The sequence below is a fragment of the Grampus griseus genome (genome assembly GCF_964374135.1).
Source record: "Grampus griseus genome assembly, chromosome: 21".
Classification (NCBI taxonomy): domain Eukaryota; kingdom Metazoa; phylum Chordata; class Mammalia; order Artiodactyla; family Delphinidae; genus Grampus; species Grampus griseus.
In genome coordinates, this window is record NC_139015.1 from 17,332,159 (window position 1) to 17,356,117 (window position 23,959).

Sequence of the window (23,959 nt, forward strand, 5' to 3'; positions counted from 1 at the left end):
TTCTTAACCACTGCACCACCAGGGAAGTCCAAAATTCTATTTATTTTTGATATTTATTGCTTCTAATGTTTCACCAACCAAAATGTGACAGGGAGTCTTGGGTGGACTGGAGCTAGAGCTCAGATGCTTCCAGATTGTTGGATTAGGCAGAATCCTGTCCCCTAGGGGTCCGTTGGAATACTGTTATTTTCATGGGAGCTGAAGAACATCCTGAATTTACAAAAACTTGAATGCTGCACAGATATTTGCGAAAATCTGAAGAATTACGGAGCCTGTGATGATATCAACCTGCCCCACAAAACCTAACTCCATCCAAAGAGAGAGAAATTCATCACGACTGAAAACGGGATCAAAATAAAAGGTACGTCCTAGCATCAGGGCTTGATGTCGGAAAGGGAGTGTGGTGGTTCTGCGTCCAAGGTTCTGACTGATCTCAGAAACATTCCATTTCGGCGCCTGGTGGAAAACGGCAATGTCCACGTATTGACAGATTGTGAACTCTGACACTTGGCAACCCAGGAGCTCTGCTTTGGACAAACCCTAAATGAGCTTCATAAGAAGGTCTTACCTTTCATTTCACAAGAATATCTGCCGTAGGCAGATGTCCCGCGCTGGAGTGTGATAGCGGCTTCACAATCTCACAAACTTTGAGAAGAGCCTGTTTTCAGCAGTGTAGGTGTCGAAGACCACAGAGTAGCAGTGTTGACAATGGCAGTGACGGACTACAAGAGGACGAAGTCTCAGTTGAGTATTGGCACTGAATGAAGCTGTCGAAGACCCAGAGTGGAACAATGGTGGGGAAAGGAAAAAACTCTTATACTCTGGAATACTGAACATCTTTGATGTGAGAAATCCTCCAAACTGAGTGCAAGTTTGATTTTTGAATCAGAAGATAGAGGCAGCATGACAGCTTCCCTGGCATCGAGAACAGCAGATTCCCAGCAGCAAGAGCAGCAGCATCTTTTGCCTCTCACTGCGTCTGCTGCCGCAGGATCCTGCCCTGACTAGCAATGCAGCAGGGAGCCACCAGGACTGGCTGTGCATACACATTGGTTCCTCTGCAAGTATTAGGAAGAAGAGGACTCTATATAATGAAGATGGAGGCTTAGGGCTGTTGAGATTTTAGGTATTAATATTCATGTGATTGCCTTTATATTCCTAAGTTTCTGAAGCCTGAAATATTTACATTTCATAAATTATGTTGTTCTAAATATCTGTGTCAAGTTGGGATCAGTGCAAACCACTCTATGTATTTGTATTCATCAGCTTGAGTTGCCATAACAAAATACTACAGACTGAGTGGCTTGAACAACAGAAATTTATTTTTCATAGTTCTGGAGGCTGGGGAGTCCAAGATCAAGGTCCCCCAAGTTTTTGGTGAGAGCTCTCCTTCCTGGCTTGCAGATGACTGCCTTCTTGCTGTATCCTCATATGATAGAGAGGGAGAGAGAGAGAGAGAGAGCGAGAGAGAGAGCGAGAGAGAGAGAGAGAGAGAGAGAGAGAGAAAGAGTGAGAGAGATCTCTTCCGCTTCTTATAACGGCACCAGTTCTATTGGACTAGAGCCCTACCCTTATGACCTCATTTAATGTTTATCACCTCCTCGTATTTGGATCTGCTGGGGTCAAAAAGCCACTGTCATAGATCTCCACCACAACTCAAATCAGCTAGAGACCCTTTTCTTACCCAAGGCCCCAGTCAGAGCTGGTGGGCCTGATGGCCAACTCTGTAATAGGCTAGAGGGCCGCAAAGCAAAGCAACTTGCCTTTCATGCTGGAGAAGCTATTTCACCACTGCAGATCCTAGAAACTTCACTGAGATGGCAGGACCCTGAATTTCCCCAGAATGTATCTCCCATCCTCTGACACATGTGTGTTTTTCTTGGGCATCTTGGACCCCTGCAACTTTCTGTTCATTCCATCCGACCAGCATGACATTGTCAGTGTAGTGACCCAGCGTGATTCTTGGAACAGGGGACTGATTAAGTTCCCCTGTGGATAAGTTGTGACAGAGATGCATAAAATTACACTTCCAGATGAAAATAAACTGCTTATGACGATCTCTGCTTATTGGAATGAACAGACAAGAGTTATTTTGGAAGAACTGCATTTGGAGGGAATGTTGAAGTGAATCTTGAAATGAACCTAGGGGATTTGATACACAGGAATAGTATGAACAAAGACATAAAGGTAAGTAAATGCAGGATATAGAAAGTGATTGGTTGACTAAGTGATACATTCAAAAACTATTTATTGAGCACCTACTAAGTGCCAGTGACTTAACTTTGCTGAGTTTGTGAAAGAGAAAGGTAGGATGTGACTGGGCCTTAAATGACAGAATAAGGAGATGGTACTTGATTAAAAGGCAATTGTAAACCACCTGAAAGTTTTTAAGCTGGAGAGTGATGATTAGAGTTGCTTTTCATGAGGATTGATCCGGCAGCAGAGGCTAATATTCCAGCCAGGAAGAAGCAATGAGGATCTTAGAGCAATGGCAGTGAGAAAGGAAGGGGAAGGATCAGCTGAGGAAAAGTTGTGGATGAGGAATCCGCATCTGTCTGGGTATGGGGGCCAGTGAGGGACATGAGCCAGAAACAACTCAAAGGCTCTGAACTTGAGTGATTGAGATTAACAAAAGAAATAATGACGTCAACAGGAGGTTTGGTATCAGGTGGAAGATAATGATAATAATAATAGTAGCTGATATTATTAGACGGAAGCACCTTGAGGGCAGGACTGTGATTGCTTTGGTTCACACTTTATCCTCGGTGCTTGGCTCACAGAGGACAATCAATAAATATTAGTCACAAAATATATGCTCGATCTCACTGAATTGTCACATCCATCCTAAGAAGGAGGTGTAATTATGCCCCATTTTTTGCTATCAATTTTATTTTTTATTTTGGACTACCTCAGGCATATACAAATAAACAGGAAATAATGATATATATACATAGATATTTATCTCTCTATATATAGATATCTACTCCTCAACTTGAGAAAAAGAAAGTAATACAGATATTATCATTATCTCTATTTTACAGGTAAGAAACCTGAGGCTGAGAGGGGTCAAAAACTTGTTCAAGGTCACACAGCTAGCCCATGCTGCAGCTGTGACTTGAATATAGGCCTGTCTGTCATACCTAGTTTGTGACGTTGATGGGACATCCATGTGGAGGTACTCAACAGGTGGATGGAAATATCATATGTGAGGTATGGAGAGAATTTAGGAGTAGAAATATTGACATGGGAATTGTCTGCATCAAAATGATGGTTGAAGGGACAGCAGTGGGAAGGGGATAAACAGTAAGTGCTCTGAGGATACAGACTTGTGTTTGAGTGATGTGCCTTCTTGGAGGGAGAACAAAATATGCGAGTCTATTTTAAAACCTGGCCTGTTCATAGAGTAAGAGCTCCTTTCATGCTGGTCCAGAGTGTCCCCTTTGGTTTCTAGAAAAAGGGCAGAGCTGCCTGCAATCCACAGAGTGCTTATTCTCTATGTCTGGCATAGGGCGAGGCCAAAGAAGACATTGGTATTTGGCATCATTGGCTTTATAAAAATCCTGGAGGTGAGGATGTTATTTTTTCTAGGCAGAGCCCCAAATGCGGCTCTAACCCTATCCTATTGGGTAGCTAGCCTGCTTCTAGCTGAGGCTTGGCTTGTATAGAGATGGGTGCCCTCCTCCACTCATATCCTTGTGGACCGCTGAGGCTTAGCAGTGCTGAATAGGATTTTACTGAGTTTGTAATTGTTAGCAATGCTACCCTCCTGAGGAAAGAGTTCTTGGCTTCACTCCAAATCAGAAGTTTTAGTTGCCTCAGGAGAAAAGTAAGAATTCTAGAAAAAGTCTTGCCAGTGTTTGATAAGCCTCCACATCTCCTCACGCCACTGAAGAGCACAGCATTGGGGGAAGTTCCCAGTGAACATCAAGTTTGGATATAAAAATTCCTATAGTAATATTATTTGCAACTAGACTATCTGTGTGATAAAAATTTCTTAAGGAGAGGTTCTGCAGAAGAAGTTTGGTAACACACGATAAAGTTGAGGTCTTGGAGATGACATGTGTCATCAGACCTCTTTAATGACATTATCAACCCCCTTGAGAAAAGATCAGAGACACAGGAGGTATATTATTTTGACTCTCAGAGTCCCTTCTTTAGAATGTCAGCATAGGCGAGGGTAGGTACAAAACTTAACCTCTAAATCTCAGTGGCTTCATGCAACGACCACCGCTACAAAAAGCTGTTCTTTTCACTCAAAAGAATCTGCTGTGACACTTCAGAGTAGCTCCCTTCCAAGTAATGACTTGGAGAAACAGCCTGTTTTTCTCTTCATGTCAATCTAATGCTGAATAGTTTGTGGCCACAGTCACGTTATATACTCAGAGTGAATTTATCATCATTATTTTCTCTATAATTTCAAGATAAGATCTCCAAAGAACAAGGCAAGGGAAGAGAAAGCTGGAGGGCCACAGAGGTTTTGCAGAACTTTGGCTTCAAAATGACACAGGTCACTTTCCACGGCCCTGGTCCACGGTCCCACCCAACAGTAATAGAGTGGGGAAGCATAGTCTCCTGTGTGCCCGTGAGGGAAAGGAGAATTAAATATCTACCATTTTCACAGAGGTAGAAAAGCACTGAAGCATGAGCACTAAAGGTAAAATGAGGGCAACTATATTGTGTGCTGTCAAGGGAAGAAGTAGTTTGACGAATATGCAGGTAACTAGGTCTTAACCTTATTGTCTGATGTTTTGCTTGATGGTGAAAATAGTTTTGTTGAATTTTCCATCCAGGATTCACAAATGCTAGCTTAAAAAAAAATAGCCATCTTCCAACCCACTGGGCAAAGTGACTCTGTGGTGTAAAAAGTAAATTGATGTGCTATAAATCTGGATGCGCATCCCTCTGCAAATCACGCAGTGTTAGAAGAATACATTTTTTTCTCCCCTTCTTACTTCTTGGTTCTGGTGCCAGATGGAGAGATTTCTGCTCTGTGAACACTCAGAGGTGCAACATTTATCCACATGACCCTTGGTTCATAACAAATGCAACAGGAGCAAACTTTAGGCATTAGGTATATGATCCTGAGTTCACCTATTATTTTCCATATAATTAACATGGAAAATGTAGGAAGCAGGTCAATCTCCTTGAGGCTACTTTTGGCATTTCCACATGCTCTGTTGCCATCCTACTGGTCTACTTTTCACTTCCTTGGTGTTATCCATATCACTGTTATGGAACTTGGTATCCTCCTCCTCTGGGTCTCCCTTCCATTTCCCAGCATCTGCCATGGTACCTTGTGCATGACCGTCAGTAAATTAATATCAGTGATTCTTAACTAAATGAATGGCTGGTTTCACTTTCTGCCCTACTTAGGATCAACGTGTATTCTAGCTTCTCTCACTCCACTGCCCACCAGCTCTTGCTGCTTTGTTCAATCTCTTCTGCCCCACTGGGTGGTGGTTCAGAGAAGCTGTGAAACATGGGGGCATGAGGCAGTGCAGAGAAAGTGAGAAAGAGCAGAGTGGCTGTCTGGGGTCAACACAGCTTGTGATCTAATAAGCTGGATAGCGATCGGGGCTGGGGGTCAAGTCAAGGAGGATTCCTCAGAGAACTGTTAGTTCAAACCCAAATGTTTACTTATAGAGAATTTTTTCCCTATTGTTATTTTATTTCTAGCTTATTCTGTGTTAACTTATCCTAATAAGTGGAATGAGGTCAGAGGCTGAATTGGAACCAGAGTGCTCCTGACGCTATTCCTGGTGTTTTTTAGTAACAAGAAATTATACTCTGGGTCAGTTTTGCCATATGCAAACATCAGTTTACTGAACTTGTCCTAATTGCCCCCCAGAGTGGAAGGAGGATGAAATGATAAAAGATATGTGAAGGGGACCTGGAAATTTAAAAAAATGCAATACTGTATTGATTAAATAAACATTTATTTGGAAGGTTGCAATGTGCCTACCATGGACTGGACAAAAAGAGATTAAAAAAAAACCAATGTCTACAGCCAAAGAATTTACAATCCAGGTAAAAGAGAGATGAGTAAGAGCTAGGAAAAAATTGGATAGATATTATTCTAAGAACTACGAAGAGTTTTATGAAATAATTAGTTATGGTAAACCTTTACACACAGGTTTGCAAGAAAAAAAGGCGGGGGTGGGTGGCGCGCATTTCTTCCCTTTGGCTTTTCCAAATGGCTTAGTACTAACAGTGGCAACAACTACTCTTAATATCATAAATGGAAGAATGATGCTTTATAATGGATGCTTTGTTATCTATATCTTACAGTTCAGTTAGTTAGAGCTAAGTGAAGATGTCAAATGAGCATCCAGTACTGTGCCAAGGGAAAGTGTCTCTTCCAACGGTAAAGTCACAGGTTGATGTGAGATGCCTGCCTTAACAGCACTTTCTCGGGCGCTAACACTGTTGCTATTTCCACCTTCATCCCAAATGCTCTGCCGCCTATGATGAAATATACAGACAGGACCCAAGAGGCCACACTGGATCTGGAGTGTTTGTGGCAGCCTTTTTCCCGCCCCACCCTGAAGTCCCACCTATCCTGGGACGCTCTGGAAGGAAGCCCATGGGCGGTGTGGAGCAGCGCTCGGTCCCATCTCTCCTCAAGAGGCCACACCCACCGCAAGGCCCCCATTGTGTCTCGGGGAACAGTAACCCGACAGTCTTACGCTGGCTGCCCTTCTTCAGAGGAAGCGAGCGGCTCTGGCTCCCGCGACCCCAGCCAGGCAGCCAGGCAAGGGGCGGGGCGGGGCGGCGACAGGCGGTGCAGGTGGCAGTGGCGCAGAGACGCGCACTCTAGGACCGCGCGCTCTAGGGCCGCGCGGGCGCCCCGGGCCCCGCACGCCTGCCTCGCGCGGGCGCCGCCGCACCTGAGGGCGGAGCTAAGCCCGAGACCCGCCCGCTCCCGGGCGCGAAGCCCCCTCCCCGCGTCCCTCCCGCCGCGCTGCAGACTCGCGCAGGTACGTGAGGCCTCACCCGCCCGGGACCAGCAGGCGCGGGCTCGCCATGGAGCACATCCGCACGCCCAAGGTTGGTGCTACGGGCGCGGGCGGAGGAGGGAGAGCGGGAGCAAGAGGAAGGATGCTGAGCCGGCTGGAGGCCCGGCTTCCCTGTCCGGCGCAGACCGAACTGGCACCGCGAGCGAGCGAGGGAGGAGGCGGCGCCGGAGCCTCTCCCGCTTCGCCGGGAGGCTGGGCTTCCTCTTGCTGCCTCACAGGCCTAGCCTTGGCTGCTGCTGGATCTAACCTCTTGTCCTTGGGGATGCTCAGTGGACAGAGGGCTGGACGAGAGGGAAGCCTAACTGCCAGTAGAGTAATGGGGCTGCTGATAGGCTGATAAACGCTTCCTTCTGGTCTAGCACTAGGTTGCTGCTTTAAAAAATTTTTTTTTTCTGTTGGCTGCTCTGAGCAGTTGAAAGAGAAACAAGCCTTCCTAATAACAGGTGCAAGGAAACGAGTTACGTGCAGGTGCGTTGAATGCACTCGGGAAGCTTGTTGAATCTAAGGGTTCAGACCCGCCCAACTCGCCCTTCTGCTTCTTGGTCCTCAGGCTATCAGCTGCAGTGGACCTTGCACCGAGGAGATGATCAGTGTTCGCTGTAGGCTGAATATTATCAATCCTTCCATCTTCTTGCCTTTTCCAGTGGGTTGCAGCTTACAGATTCGTCCACTGGTCTGTTTTAAACAACACCAGATCTTGCCAACTCAACAAAAGCGACTGGTCCCAGATCATTTCAGTTAAATAACACTGGAAACGTTGACCCCTGTACCAAACCTTACTATTCATGGTTGTACTAGTAATAAAATTTAGAGCGAAAAAAGTGATCGACATTCCTGATAAAAACCCTAAATTAGTGACAAAACCTATTTCAGGAACCTATTGGCTGTCTCTTGTTACTACCACTATAGCGCCTTGCGTTTCCGGGATGATCTCCTGTTCAAAATCTAGGTCCTGACAGTGAAGTCAAAGCTGGGCCTGAGTGGGCGGAACTTAGGAGGCCCCAGGGATCGTATTCATCTCATGGGGCCATTGCTGTGCAGTAAGTCCAGTAAGAAAAATTCATTCCTAAATTCCGGAATGGTTTCTCTTTATAAAGGCAGCTTTACGATTGTCTTATGTCAATGGAAGAATACAATCTTTCAGTTTGCCACATAATGTGAGTTCCAACAGTAAAGTTAAGTTGTATTGATTTTGCACCATGGAATTAAATTGTTGCTTCACAATCGGGAAATTGTAAACTTAGAGGAGAGTGCCGTAAACCGCAGGATAGGTGGCTCAGAGCTTTCAGGGTTTAAGTGGTGCTAAATAATTTATTCTGGAATGAGGAATTTAACTCATGAACTCCCTCTGCCCTTGCCAGGGGCATCCTTTCTTTGTCATGATGAAGGGGGCTCTTGATAAAAATGATGTCTGATGTGAATGTCAGTAGTGATAGGGTGACATGACACTGAGTGCTTTTCTTCCTATGGAATATGAATTTTGGGAGTAAAGGCCTTTTCTCATCCTTATTCAAACTCATTCTCTACAAAGCCATGTGTGCAAACCTGAACATCAAGCAATATTCTCACTTGTTCTTAAAACCCGTTTTCATAAACACCCTGTACCATAAATCTTCTGTCAGGAAACAGAAGGAAATGGGGGGAAATGGATAATTGTCTGAAATTTCACTGAGTTGAGAGTCATGAACATTTAGGATAATGCAGGTGGAAAAAAATTAAAAGCTACAGAGGTCGGGGGGGATCCAATCCAGTTATTCATTCATTTCATTCCACAAGCATTGGAGAACCTTTCCTGTGAGAAGCTCCTGTGTGAGCTCTGTGAAGCTCCAGACCAGGGAGCTCCTGGCCTGGAACGGAGGCAGTTGTAAATCTGGAGAGAGATGTGTACAAGGGACAGTGGGCAGAGAGGGCAATGGATGGAGGATCAGCTCTACCATAAAGGGTGAGGGAAGGCTTCTTAGAAGAGCTGAGTCTTTTTTTTTTTTTTTAATTTTTTTTTTTGTGGCACGCGGGCCTCTCACTGTTGCGGCCTCTCCCATTACGGAGCACAGGCTCCGGACACACAGGCTCAGCGGCCATGGCTCACGGGCCCAGCCGCTGTGCCGCATGTGGGATCTTCCCGGACCAGGGCACGAACCCGTGTTCCCTGCATCGGCAGGCGGACTCCCAACCTCTGCGCCACCAGGGAAGCCCGAAGAGCTGAGTCTTAACACGCAGGAGTGTTGGAGATGCTGTCAGGCAGTTGTGTAAATATGGTATATTGTAATAAATCATTACTCCCTCAAAGATGCTGAAAGCCTAACAGCGATAAAGATAGAAATGATGACATGACATGATTCCCTGAGGTTAAACAGTATCATTTTATTTTACATTTTTAAAACAATTAAAAAATTTTTATTTTTCACTTCCTGTTTTATTGAGATAGAATCGACATACAGCACTGGATAAGTTTAAGGTGTACAGCATAATGATTTGACTTACATACATCATAAAATGATTGCCACAATAAATTAATGACCATCCATCATCATTTAGATAGAAAATTAAAGAAATAGAAAAAAATTTTTTCTTGTGATGGGAACTCTTAGAATTTATTATCTTAACTTTCATGTATAACATACAGCAGTGTAAATTATATGTATCATGTTATCCATTCCATCTCTAGTACTGATTTATCTTATAACTGGAAGTTTGTACCTTTTGACCACCTTCCTTCAGCCTGCCCCGCTGGTAACCACAGATTGGGTCTCTCTTTCTATGAGTTTGTTTGTTTGTTTTGAGGTGTAATTGCCCTACATCACTGCGTTAGTTCTTGTTACACAACATAGTGATTCGGTATTTTAAACAATTTCATTTTACATTTTTAAGTGCAATACTAATTTTCACAGTATAAATGAAAAGGGACCGTACTACTTACAGAGCTTGTGTTGTAAAATGTATAATTTTTGATGGTCATATTCGTCTTTGTTCTGGGCTTCCATTATATCATGGGGGTGCTGAATAGATAGCTTGTCTTATATTGTACGATTTCACGTCTTAGGTGGCTTGTGAGGGGTATATACTCGAGTTTGAAGTGTATTTACCATGTGGCTGGCAGGGGTTTATTTTAAGAGGAAAGGAAATGCATGTATAATGTACAGTTGTTTTCCTATTACAGTGAAGTCATTCATTTACTCTTTGTAAGCTGTGCGATATCATCACGGCCTCTGTACTCTGCTTCAGTCTCTGGAGTGCAGTGTAAGGAGAGAGATACCCATGTATAATCTGGATGCTTTGCACATCTTTCTTGCTGGTGTGTGTGTGTGTGTGTGTGTGTGTGTGTGTGCGCGCGCGCGCGTGCGTGTGTGTGTGTGTGTGTTTAACAGAAGCCTTTAACAGAGCGTATACTAAGCAGGGTGTTTCTCTCCCGGAATGGTTCCTGTATAAGAAAAAGAAAATGTTCCAGGGCGGAGCTAGTTTGCAGTTGGGTTTAAGTTAGGACACCAAGCATTACCTGTATTGCATCACAGTGAACTTTTTGTTTCTACTTCTCTGTCTGGTTTTCTCTGCCACTCTGAAGACTTGCTGGTAAGAAAAAACCCTGCAAGAAACTTAGGGGTAATTTGGGTTCACGTGTTACTTAGTTATATATAAAGCCTTCAGGGCTTTTAGAAGTAACTTAAAGTGTTTTGTAGGGTTTGGGTTAGTATCGGATAGATGCTAATGTGTCTAGGAACCTGGAGAAGTAATCTCTACTTTTTATGTTTTGGTCTTTCTGGAAGACATTTTTTTCCCACACATGTAAATTTGAGTTGTAAAATAGAATATGTGATGACCTCCAAAACTCCAAATAGACCTTGAAAATGCCTTTTGTTCCTTTCCACCCCCATCCCTGGTCTGAGCCGTTACTCTCACAGCCTCCTAACTGGTTCCTCTTTGCTTTTCTCCAATCCCTCCTCCACAGAGGGAGCCTGGGTGATGCTTTTATGACACAAATTGGTCATGTTACTTCCCTGCTGAAATTCTTGGGTGGCTTCCCTTTGTACCCAGGATATAGAGTGAGAATCCCCAGAGTGGCCTGCCTGGACAGACCCATGTTTACTTCTCAGCCTCATTCTGTGACAGTCGTCTTCTTACTCACCACCCTCTGATCACAGCTAGCCTTCGTGGGTTTCTCACATGTGACAGGTTCTTTTCTGCCTCAGGACTTCTGCATTGCTGTTCCATCCGGAGGATACTCTTATCCCCCTGCTCTTCACCTGCCTAAATCTCTCATCTTCATAGTTTCAGATTAAATATAATTTCCTCAGGAAGGTATTGCCCAATTCTCCACCTAAATCAGGGCTGCCTGTTATTGATATATTCTGTCATGGAACCCATATTTCACCTTATGCCCCTTGTTACATACATGTTTTATATATATGCAAGTGATTATTTGTTTCATGTCAAGCTCCCCTTTTAGACGAGGAGCCCTGTGAAGGTGAGGACCACATCTTGTTCACCCCTGTATCCACAGCATCTAACATAGTTTCTGGCACCAAGTAAGCACACAGTAAATAAATTAAGAATTGGATAATAGAAGGAATGAGTGATTCTTAATTTCAGCCCTTCAGTTTTTAATATTTTCTTTAGTAATCCAGGCCTTTTGTGCATTGTACCCATGCTAGGTACCATATTGTCAGTCTTCTAATAGTATTAAGTACTTGTGGATGTCAATATATTTTATAAAATATATAGCATATATATAATGATATGTCTTTTGTCATTATATATTGTTTTAATGAGACAGAATTAAAATAACATAAAATTCACCATTTAGCCATTTTAAAGTGTACATTTCAGTGTTTGTGGCCTCTCCTGTTGCGGAGCGCAGGCTCAGTGGCCATGGCTCACGGGCCCAGCCGCTCCGCGGCATGTGGGATCTTCCCGGACCGGGACACGAACCCGTGTCCTCTGCATCGGCAGGCGGACTCTCAACCACTGTGCCACCAGGGAAGCCCCATTTCAGTGTTTTTTGGTATATTTGTGTGGTGTACCTCTCACCACTGTCTAATTGGGAACATTTTCATCACTCCCAAAGAAACCTAGTACCTATTAGTAGTCAGTCCTTGTTCCCTACTCCAGCCCTTGGCAGCACTAGTCTACTTCCTGTCTCTATTAGATTTGCCTATTCTGGACATTTCACATAGATGAGTAATATAATTTGTGGCCATTTGTGACTTGCTTCATTTAGCATAACCCTTCCTGGGTTCATCCAACTTGTAGTAGGTGTTGGGGCTTCATTCCTTTTTTATTGCAGAATAATATTCCTTTTTGTGGATATACCACATTCTGTTTATCCTTTCGTCAGTGGATGGGCATTTGGGTTATTTCCACTTTTTTGTTTATTATGAATAGCACTGCGCATGAACACTCATATACTTGTTTTTTGGGAGAACATAACTTTCCAGTTCTCTTGGGTGTATCTCTGGAAGTGGAATTACTGGGTCATATAGTAACTTTAATATTTGAGGAAACTTATGAGTACATCTTACATATTATACAACTAAATCTTTTTTCTTTATATATACATCTAATAATCTAGAATGATTTATGTAGTATTCAGAACCTAGGCACTTTAGGACTAATTGTTTAAATGGGTGAAGAGAGAGGTTTACATCAAAAGGGAGTATAGATTTTTATTGTTAGGTTTACATCAAAAGGGAGTATAGGGTTTCCCTGGTGGTGCAGTGGTTGAGAGTCCGCCTGCTGATGCAGGGGACACAGGTTCGTGCCCCGGTCCAGGAAGATCCCACATGCCCTGGAGTGGCTGGGCCCATGAGCCATGGCCGCTGAGCCTGCGCGTCCGGAGCCTGTGCTCCGCAACGGGAGAGGCCACAACAGGGAGAGGCCCGCGTACCCCAAAAAAAAAAAAAAAAAAAGAAAGGGAGTATAGATTTTTATTGTTATACATTTAAACAGTTTCTTAGAAAAACAACCTAATGAGATGAAGTTATATTTACATCACTCCAAATTCAATTCTAATTTGTGATAATATGCCCTTTTTATATAGTTGAAAATAGCATGCTTTATCTCTCTTATTGAAATTTTTGCCCACCATTATTTTGTATATATATTTTCTATTCAGATGTCATCTCCCTACTTATTGTTTTAATGGTTGTATATTATTCATTCGAGTAGGGTTTGCTTAAACTGTATCCACTCATAGGGATGTGGGTTTTGTGCCCCTAGGAGAATACCTGGTACAGTTTTCTTAATTAATTATTGCCCAGAGTGGAATGATGAGAGTAGGAACAGTCTTTATAAGGATTCTCATTACGTGATATCTTTCAGTGTTGGAAAGCTTCTTTATGGTCCAGGGTTTAGAAAAACTCTTTATAGTCCCAGCGAGCAGAAATGAAGGGACTGCGGAGGAGAAGGTCTTGGCTCCGTATAGAGAAGTTCTTTACCACAATTATACCTGTTATAGAAGAGAAATTAGTTTATCTCTTGAAGGATTACATGTGTCTTAAGCAGAGTCTGGATGACTCTCGTTAGCAAAGACATGAACGTGTTTCAGGCATCTGAGGGGAGAATAGACTAGAATCCTGTTTGAATTTCCTCTGAGCCCAGTGCCCAGCTGGCCCGAGCTCCCTACTTCTGATTCTGAGAACTTGCTGTGTCCCTTGGCAATCCACGCTGACCATGGACAGCTCTAGCCATTAGGAAGTTTTCCTCATATTGAGTCAAAATCTGGCTCACTGTAGTTTTTAGTAATTGTGTCTAGCTCTGTCCCCTGGAATGTTCCCCAATACATCAACCCTCCTTCCAGGAAATGGCCCTTCGAGGATTTCCTAGGATGCCACCACCTCCATAATCCTTCCCTCTCACCTAAGTAGTTGGCTTAGCCCTGCTTTTCTGGCAACCAACCAGTGGCTTGGTTTTAAGTCCCTTTATATCCTGGTTACTTTACTCAATGAGTTAAAAAAAGTATATGATTACTTCAGGTTTTGTTGAACTGGGAGAGAGTAAAGTTTGCTAACTATTTTTTAAATTTAAATATCCTCGAGCCACAGCTCAGCGGCCTGTGGAAGAGAGCCCTGAAGTGGTCTCCACACACTGAGCTGTGAAGTCAAGTCTCCCCTGCCTTTTCCTTGCATGATAGTATCTTACACTTAGCTTTGTTGAATGTTATCTCAATGGATTTAGCTTCTCGCTTAATCCCTAACACTGTTTTTGGATCCTGATATACATCTGCTATTCCTCTCAGTCGGGTACCATCCACTATTTAACAGCCTTGCCCTCTATTATTACCTCATCCGTGATCTTATCCAGGGAAGAAACTAAATTAGGCAGATGTGACTTCTTAGTAGCTTAAGTTCACCCTCTCTCTCAGGTTCTCCATCTTGATACACTAGTTGCCCCAGCTTGGTGCCATTTACCGTTTGATAAACTTGGCTTCCATCACCTCTCCAAACAGCTCCTCAAAGAAAAAACTGAGTAGCCTGCGAATGATTGAGTGAATCCTCCTGCTGACTGATAGTTTCCTTTTCTAGGTTCATACAAAATTCCATTAAAGAAGCCGTTTTAGAATCTTGCCTAGATTTAATGTCAAACTCACCAGCTTATAATTCAAAATTCCATACCCCCATTTGAAAATAGTGATGTCATTTGCAAGATCTCTCTGTGATAGAGATCAGTAGAGTCATGAGAAGATTGGCTTTCTCTGTGTCATTCACTGTCATTATACCATCGGCACTAAGTGTTATCTCTTTCATCTTTATTTTAAAAAGTATACATTTTCAGGTTATAAAAGTATATTTACTTTTAATTCCTTAATGGGAAAAATATGGAAATTAACCACTGTTAATATGTGAGTATATTTCCTTCTGATATTTTTTTTTCTTTGCATGAATACTCACACTTTTTATTTGCTTGTTTAGAAATTTAGGATCACCCAATTCAATTTTGTAGTGTGCTTCTTTTCATTTACCTTATTGTGGTCTTTGAAAACATGCTTTTAGAAGACTATGTGATTTTTTTATCCTATGGAAATGTCATTATCGCATTAACCATTTCCCCATAAGGCTGTTCCAATAATATAATGAAGAATATCTTATTTATTAATTATTATTTGCATATAGGCTAGAGCCCTAGATGGAATTACTGTGTCATGGAAGATGAACAATTTTATGGTGGATATATGTTGCCTAATGACTTTCCAAAAATATTATATCAATTTTCAGAAATAGGGCATAGTGTCTTTCTCACTGTACCATTGCTTAATTATTTGAAAAATATTTGTTAAAGGGGGGATAGCACTGTGTTATTTCATGGTACATTTTTTTTTATTTCTAGTGAGGTTGAAGCATTTTCAAAAATATGTTTATTGACTATTTTATTACTTTCCTCAATTATCTATTTATATCTTTCTCCATTTCAATAATTGTTGTTTTTGTGTGTGTGTATAGTATGTATATATATTTGTATATATATTTAACTGCCAGTCTGTTTTCTGGAAATGACTATACCATTTTAAGATCCCACCAACAATGTGTGAAGGTTCCAGTTTTTTAGTATCCCTGCCAACACTTGTTATTGTCTGTCTCTTTTATTCATCCTAGTGGGTGTTAAGTGGTATTGATCATGGTTTTGGTTTGCATTTCCCTAATGACTGATTATTTTGAGCATCTTTTCATATGCTTAATGACCATTTGTATATTTTCTTTGGAGAGCTCTCTATTCAGATCCTTTGTTCATTTTTTAATTGGATTATTTGTCTTTTTAAATTATCGAGTTGCAAAAGTTCTTCATATATTATGGATATAAGTCCCTAATCAGATATATGACTTACAAATGTCTTCTCCCGTTCTGTCAGGTTTTTTTTCACTGTCTTCATGGTGTCCTTTGAAACACAAAAGTTTTGAATTTTGATGAAGTCCACCTTACCCAGTTTTTCTTTTGTCACTTGTGTTTTTGATGTCATATCCATTTATATTTTTTTAAAAGCCCTTTTTTTCTGATTAAAAAGGTAATACATTACAGAAAATTTAGTTCAAAAAAGCAGAAAGAAAATAAAAGCCATGCACAATCTCAATACCCAAGAAGAACTGCTGTTAACTTTGTATATTGTGAGCCCTTTGCTTTGTATAAAAATGGAAACGTGTTATAAAACAAAATTACATTTGTTTTCCCTCTCTCTTTCTGTCTCTCTGTGCCTGTGTGTGTGTGTGTGTGTAATTTGGGGAGTGAGAGTCTGTGTTTTGTATGTCATAGTATACCATAAATATTTTTCTCACCTTATTAAACATTGTTCTGAAAAGTGATTTGTTGTAACTACATGGTCTCACATTGCGTGGATGCATTATAAGTTATTTAGTGTTGGGAGGCAGTTAATTCTCTGTGGGTCGTAAACATTTCTGTTCTTTTGTTCTGAGGTTATCTTTTCAAGGGTGATTTTATAGTAAACAGCCTTGGAAGAGAGAAATAGTTTCTCCCTTGGGCAAAGGGCAGATTTGTTTGCTGTCCGGGTAATAAAGACAACATTTTCCTCGGGGCCAAAGGTTGGTCAGGGTTGCTAGCAGCCCTCTTATAAGATTGGCGTGTATGATGCTCTGAGCTCTGAGTGTCCTCATCTGGGACACAGAGCTGCTCTGAGTGCAGCATCCACTGGGCTGCTGTTTCCCCTCAGACTGGGGAGGTGGGGAGGGGTGGGTGTAGGCACCTGATGCAGACGTGGAGCTCCTGCTTCCTGGTGTGCAGAGAGTAATGAAGTCCTTTGTTTCTGACCCAGGAGTCTTGTGTCTTCCCTCAGCAACCATGAAACTGCGGCAGGCTAACTTGTTAGGTTGCAAGCAGACTAAAATTTCAGGCATTTCACAGCTTTTAACCAAGTTTATTATCACTTACTATTTGATAGTTAATTTGCTTCCATTTCGTGACTAGAACAAATAACTGATAAACATCAGTGAATTTAAATTGTTGGGCAGATCTCTCTGTTGCCTCAGATTAAATTTCTAAAGTGTGATTTTGGGTTCCATTTCTATACATATCTTAAAGATTTTTGATATCTTCTGCTAGATTTTCCTCTAGAGTTGTGTCTGCTTTGCCAGTGTAGCAGAGGAACTTTTTTTCCTTTATTCTTACGAGAATGATATGTGAAGTGTGGTTTCTCATTAATTTATATACTATAGCTTTGCTTATTGGTGAGATTGAATATACTTTTGGTGGCTGTCTGTAACAGTAGCAATATAATAATAGTACTGGTGAAAGAAAATCCTTCAGTAGCACTTGCTGTGTGCTAGGCACTCATTTCATTAGTCCTTGAAATAACTCTATCAGGTGTAAGTATTATTATTATCCCCATTTTGCAAATGAGGAAATGGAGGTGAAATAACTTAAAAGGGGCAGAGTGAGGATGCAGAACCAGACAGTGTAGCTGCAAAGTTTGTTTTCTCAGCAGCTACGCTATCTTGTGTTTGGATGTTGAGAGTGGGAGAGAATGTGGTCTGGCTTTACACTCCCAGGGCGAGGCCTTCTGCAGCCCTGCTCACATTCTTGCCTTGAGGCTGCCTCTGGATTATTAAACATGCCCCTTGTTTTTTCTTATTATTGCAGTTTGGTTTTATCGAAAGAACCAAGGTCAGCATTTTGCTTTGATTTAAGACAGATTATTGCCCAATTGTTAAAGTCTCTTCCGTTGCCCAATATTTGACAATATTGGGGAGGTAGTCTGTGTAATCAAATACACTATCTCACTTCAAAAGCAAGGCTGATAAGTTCGTTACAGTGAAACACGCCACTAGCGTGTAACAGCGGCAGTTACCTTTTCTTTAGTTTTCCAACTTGTGGTTAAGCAGGAGTTTTTTAAGCATTCCTCAAAACCACCTGCATTTCTTGAAATCCTCACTTCTAGTAGGTTTAGCAAAAGTTTAATTGAAGTCTGGTTGTTTGGGTGCGAGTTGGGTGTGGGTACAGAACACATGGTGTGTCATAGACCTTAAGAATCCCTATTCATTCTATACTGTGTAAATGCAGGTAGCTGCCAGGTAGCTTTCTAATTAGGGGATATACACTGTGTGTGTGTGTGTGTGTGTGTGTGTGTGTGTGTGTGAGATGGAGAAAATTCTATGAAGAAAAATAGCAAAATTCAAGGAGAGGGATGTTGGTGGGAGTGAGTTAGGGTGGTTATTGATATATGCTGATAATACAGCCTTCCTGATAAAATGACACTTGAGCAGAGACCTAGAAGTGAGGGAGCAAGGCATCCGCTCACCTAAGGACAGCAGAGGGTCTGGAAGTAGGAATGTGCTTGGAGTCTTCAAGGAGGAACAGGAAGACAGGGTGGGTGAGGGGCAGGGATGGGGCAGTCGTGGGCAATGAGCTTTGAGGGGGACCAGGGACAGAGAACGTGCGGACTTTCACCTGGCTGTGAGGAGATCCCCAGGAGGAATCCAAGCTCGGAGTTAACATTTAGCAGGCTCTTGGGCAAAAATAAACTGGGTGGAGGTAGGAGGGTAGGCAAAGCTGGAAAGAGGGGGTGGTGGGTAGCAGTGGAAGTGGAAATAAACAATATATTTACAAGTAGAGTGCTAAGGATTTACTGACAGAGTAGAGATGAGAGGAGAGAAAAAGAGGAGTTAAGAACAGCACCAAGGTTGTTTGCCCCCCGCCCTGGAAGGGTGGATTGCTGAGACAGGAACAGCTACAGGAGGGGAAGATGGGAAGCGAGGTGAGAGGGAACCCGGGCCTCAGATTTGGACACAACTGAGTTTGAGATGCCTGTTAAGACATAGAAGCGATTTCCTTAATAGGATCAGGGAACCCCCTTAAGGAACTACAGAATGGCAATACAAGAGTGGCATACTTTTTTAATAGGACTGTTTCTTTTTTATCACTTTATAAAGGTCTCAAATCCTTTTGAAAATAGTCTGATGTAAATAAATTCAGTCAATAAATACATATTCTGGAAAATTTTCTCATAAGCCATATGCTTGTAGTTAGGTCAGAGTTCCCTATGGATCTCGTTGTTTTTAAGCAAAAATTAACCCTGAATTATTTTCAGTTGAATATTGAATTTTCTATCTTGTACATAAATAATATATTTACTCCCAGTAGTTTAATTTTTGTTCTTTTCCACCTTCGCCTATCATGTATCAAGATGGACAGTAAACAAATACATTTCTCAGCATGAGAGGAATATAATATTTAAAGGTATGCTAGATTGTTCCTTTGTAATATGAAAGATGCTGCTTTGCTTTCTCTGGTTTCATCTGTTTTCACAAAGCAAACTAATACACTTATAACTCAACAATAACAAAAAAATCAAGGAGCTCAATTAAAAAGTGGGCAAAGGACTTGAGTAGACATTTCTCCAAAGAAGATATACAAATGAAAGCATATGAAAAGATGTCCAACATCACTAGCTATTAGGGAAATGCAAATCAAAACCACTCTGGACTACCACTTCATACCCATTAGGATGGCTCTTGTTAAATAAATAAATAAATAAATAATAACAAGTGTTGGCAAGGATGTAGAGAAATTGGAACTCTCGGACGTGGCTGGTGGGAATGTTAAATGGTGCAGCTGCTATGGAAAACAGTTTGGCAGTCCCTCAACAACTTAAACATAGAATTACTGTATGATCTAGCAATTCTGCTCCTAGATACATGCCCAAAAGTATTAAAAACGGGGACACAAACAGATACTTGTATTCCTGTGTTCATAACTGCATTACTCACAATAGACAAAGAATGGAAACAATCCAAGTGTCCAGCAATAGAAGAATGGATAAACAAAATGTGGTATATACATATAATGGAATATTATGTAGCCGTTAAAAGGAACAAAGTTCTGATATATACCACAGCATGCGTGAACCCTTGAGACATTTTGCTGAGTGAAATAAGTCCGACAAAAAGCTTCAAATATTGGGTGATTCCACTTCTATGAGATGTCTAGAATGGGCAGCTTCTTAGAGACAGAGGTAGAATAAAGGTTAACAGGGGCTAGGGTAAGGGAAAATGAAAGTTATTACTTAATAGATGTAAAGTTTCCATTTCAAGTGATGAAAAAGTTTGGGGATAACGGTGGTGGTTACACAGCACTTTGAATATACTTAAAATGGTAAATTTTATGTTACGTGTATTTTGCCACAATAAAAAAAAAAAAACAAGCAAAACCATTCCCTAACACATAACCAGTGCTGAATAAATAGTGAGTGAATTTGTTGAATGAATGAATGAATTCCACCTATGCTTAATTTGACAAATGAACATCAGCTTTTAGCGTGGTAGTGTGTGGGGGGGTGACAGTGTGACTCTGAAGTCAAGTGACCACAGTTTAAATTCTTACTCTGCCACTTCCTATGACTTTTTTAACTTTTGGCATAATTTTTTAAAATGAGAAGTAATTCACATAACCATAAAAGTCACACTTTTAAAGCGTACAGTTCAGTGGTTTTTGTTATATTCACAGTGTTGTGTAACCATCATTACTGTCTATCTAATTTCAGAACATTTTCATCACCCCCAAGAGAAACTTCATACCCATTATGAATACCCAGCTTCATACCCATCAATTCCAGTTTCTGTCTCCCCACACTCCTGCGAACACGAATGTACTTTTTCTTTCTACAGATTTGCCTATTCTGGACATTGTATATAAATGGAATGTTATAGTATATAGTCCATTATGACTGGCTTCTTTCACTTAGCATAACATTTTCAAGATTCATCCATATTGTAGCCTGTATCAGTACGTCATTCCTTTTCATTGCTGAATAATATTCCATTGTGTATATTCACCCACATTTATTTATCCATTCATCAGTTGATAAATATTTGGGTTGTTTCCACTTTTTGTTTATTATGAATAATGCTGCTATGAACACTTATATACAGGTTTTTTTGTTTTTTTTTTGCGGTACGCGGGCCTCTCACTGTTGTGGCCTCTCCCATTGCGGAGCACAGACTCTGGACGCACAGGCTCAGTGGCCATGGCTCACGGGCCTAGCTGCTCCGTGGCATGTGGGATCTTCCCGGACCGGGGCACGAACCTGTGCCCCCTGCATCGGCAGGCGGACTCTCAACCACTGTGCCACCAGGGAAGCCCTATATACAAGTTTTTTGTGTATGTTTTCAGTTCTCTTTGGTATATACCTAGGACTAGAATTATTGGGTCACATGGTAACTGTATGTTTAATCTTTTGAGACTGTTTTCCAGAGAGGCTGTACCATTTTATAGCCCCAGCAGCGTTGTGTGAGGGTTCCAGTTTCTTTGCATCCTCACCAGCACTTGTTATTGTCTGTCTTTTTGGTTATAGCTATCCTGGTGGGTGTGAAATGGTCTTATATTGTTGTTTGATTTGCATTTCCTTGATGGCTAATGATGTTGAACATCTTTTTATGTGCTTATTGGCTATTTGTGTATCTTCCTTGGAGCAATATCTATTCAAATTCTTTCCTTTTTTTAAATACTTTTTTTTTTTGGGTGCAGTTTTAGGTTCACAGCAATATTGAGCAGAAAGTACAGAGATTTTTCGTATACCCCTCCCCCCACATGCATAGCCTCCCCCGTAATCAGTATCCCTCACCAGAGTGGTCCATTTGTTATAATTGATAAACCTACATTGACACGTCATTATCATCCAAAGCCCATAGGTTATTAGGGTTCAGTCTTGGTGTTGTACATTCTATGGGTTTGCACAGATTTATAATGACATGTATCCCTCAATGTAGTATCATCCAGAGTAGCTTCACTGCCCTAAAAATCCTCTGTGTCCCACGTATCCGTCCCTCCCTTCCCAACCCTTCGCAACCTCTGTTATTTTTGTGTCTCCATAATTTTATCTCTTTCAGAATGTCATATGGTTGAAATCATACATATGTAGCCTTTTGAGATTGGCTTCTTTCACTTACAATATGCATTTAAGTTTCCTCCGTATCTTTTCATGGCTTGATAGCTCATTTCTCTTTAGTGCTGAATAATATGCCATTGTGTGGATGTATCAGAGTTTATTCACTCACTTACTGAAGGACATCTTAGTTGCTTCCAAGTTTTGGCAATTAGGAATAAAGCTGTTATAGACACTTGTGTACAGGTTTTCAGCTCCTTTGAATAAATCCCAAAGAAAGTAATTGCTGGATTACATACTAAGAGTGTATTTAGTTTTGCAAGAAGCTGCCAAACTGACTTCCAAAGTGACTGTACCATTTTGTATTCCCACCAGCAACGAATGAGAGTTCCAGTTGCTTCACATCCTCGTCAGCATTTGGTGTTGTCAGTGTTTGGATTTTGGCTGTCCTTGTCCGTGTGTAGTGGTAACTCATTGTTGTTTTAATTTGCATTTCCCTGATGACACATGATGTAGAGCATATGCTTATTTTGCCATCTGTATGTTTTTGGTGAGGTGTCTCTGTTAAGATCTTTGGCTCATTTTTTAATCGAGTTGTTTTTATCAGAAATGTCTTTTGCAAATGTTTTCTCCCAATCCGTGGCTTGTCTTTTCATTTTTTTTGACTGTGTTTTGCAAAGCAGAAGTTTTTAATTTTAATTAAGTCTAGCTAATCAGTTCTTTCTTTTGTAGATCACGCCTTTGCTGTTGTATTTAAAAAGTCATCGCCAAACCCATGATCATCAAGATTTTCTTCTGTGTTATATTATAGGTCTTTGTTCATTTTTAATTGTGCCATCTATAAGGGACCTCCTTCGTGGTCCAGTGGTTAAGACTCCGCACTTCCACTGCAGGGGGCATGGGTTCGATCCCTGGCTGGGGAGCTAAGATCCTGCATGCCTGGTGCCGTGTGGCCAAAAAAAAAACGTACGTGCCATCTATATTTTTATTGTTGAGTTGTAAGTCTATGTATATTCTGAATACCGGATCTTTCTCAGATATATGACTTGCAGATATTTGCTTCCATTCTGTGGGTCTTTTTTTCATTTTCTTGTTGTTCTTAGAAGCACAAAAGTTTTTAACTGTGATGAAGTCCAATTTATCTATTTTTTCTTCGGTTGCTTGTACATTAGGTGCTATATCTAAGAAACCATCGCCTAATCCAAGATCACAAAGATTTTCACTGTGTAGGTCTTTGATCCATTTTGAGTTAATTTTTGTGTATGGTGTGAGATAGCGGTCTACATTCATTCTTTTGCATGTGGGATTCCAGTTGTCCCAGCATCCTTTATTGAAGGACTTATACCCTTTAATTATCTCCACAACCTTGTGGAAAATTAATTCACTATAGTTGCGTGGACCATAGATGCCTGGGTTTTTTACTGGCCTCTCAGTTCTATTCCTTTGATCTCCGTATTTATCCTTAATTAGTACCACACAATCTTGATTACTGTAGCTACGTATATGGCCTTGATTGAGTCACTTGAGGTCTCCCAAAGCCTTGATTTTCTCATCTGTAACTCATTAGGAGACTAAATGAGAGAATACATTTAAAACACTTAATAATGTGGCATTTAGTAAACTTTAGCTGTTTTTCTTAATTTTATTACCATCATCATTGCCAGAGGAGGTGGTCACCGGTTTGTATGCTGGAAGAACTTCTATGAAATCTGAGAATAAAAATGTTTTTCTTTATCCAAACATTTCATTTGATTTACTCATCCATTTCCTCACTTTACAGTGGGGTTGACTAGTTTTTCCCCTGAGGGCACTCTACAAAGAGTCCCTTCCTGTCACCCAACTCTAGTTCACACCCATACTTGAGAACATAGTTTTCTTTTATAAAAATGTTAATTTCATCAACCGCGTGAATTTTAGGTAAGGTGTCAAGTTTTGCTCAGGAAGCCTCTGTCGTGGCCTCCGTTCCCTGGAGAAGAAGCCTCAGTGACATCATCCAGGATTCCAGAGGGAGAATCTTTTTGGAGTGGATGTGTGGGGAAGAAACTGAGAAAACGGTCTGATTTTTTTTTTTTTTTCTTTTAGTGGATGAAAGTAACATGGTAACATTGGTGTCTGCATTAAAGCTTTC

The 23,959-nt window shown here is 41.2% G+C and overlaps 1 protein-coding gene across 1 annotated transcript in view; it reads left to right on the top strand.

Annotated features, from left to right (window-relative positions):
* Window positions 1-384: 384 nt before the first annotated feature.
* The window catches only part of MTMR7 (myotubularin related protein 7), a gene marked incomplete at its 5' end in the record, with an annotated part of 101,857 nt that continues 78,282 nt past the window's right edge, over window positions 385-23,959 (top strand). The window contains 6 exon segments of the mRNA XM_082680252.1: window positions 385-480; window positions 6,481-6,504; window positions 6,506-6,541; window positions 6,543-6,668; window positions 6,833-6,902; window positions 6,905-7,047. Of these exon segments, the coding sequence (XP_082536378.1) occupies window positions 385-480; window positions 6,481-6,504; window positions 6,506-6,541; window positions 6,543-6,668; window positions 6,833-6,902; window positions 6,905-7,047 (495 nt within the window).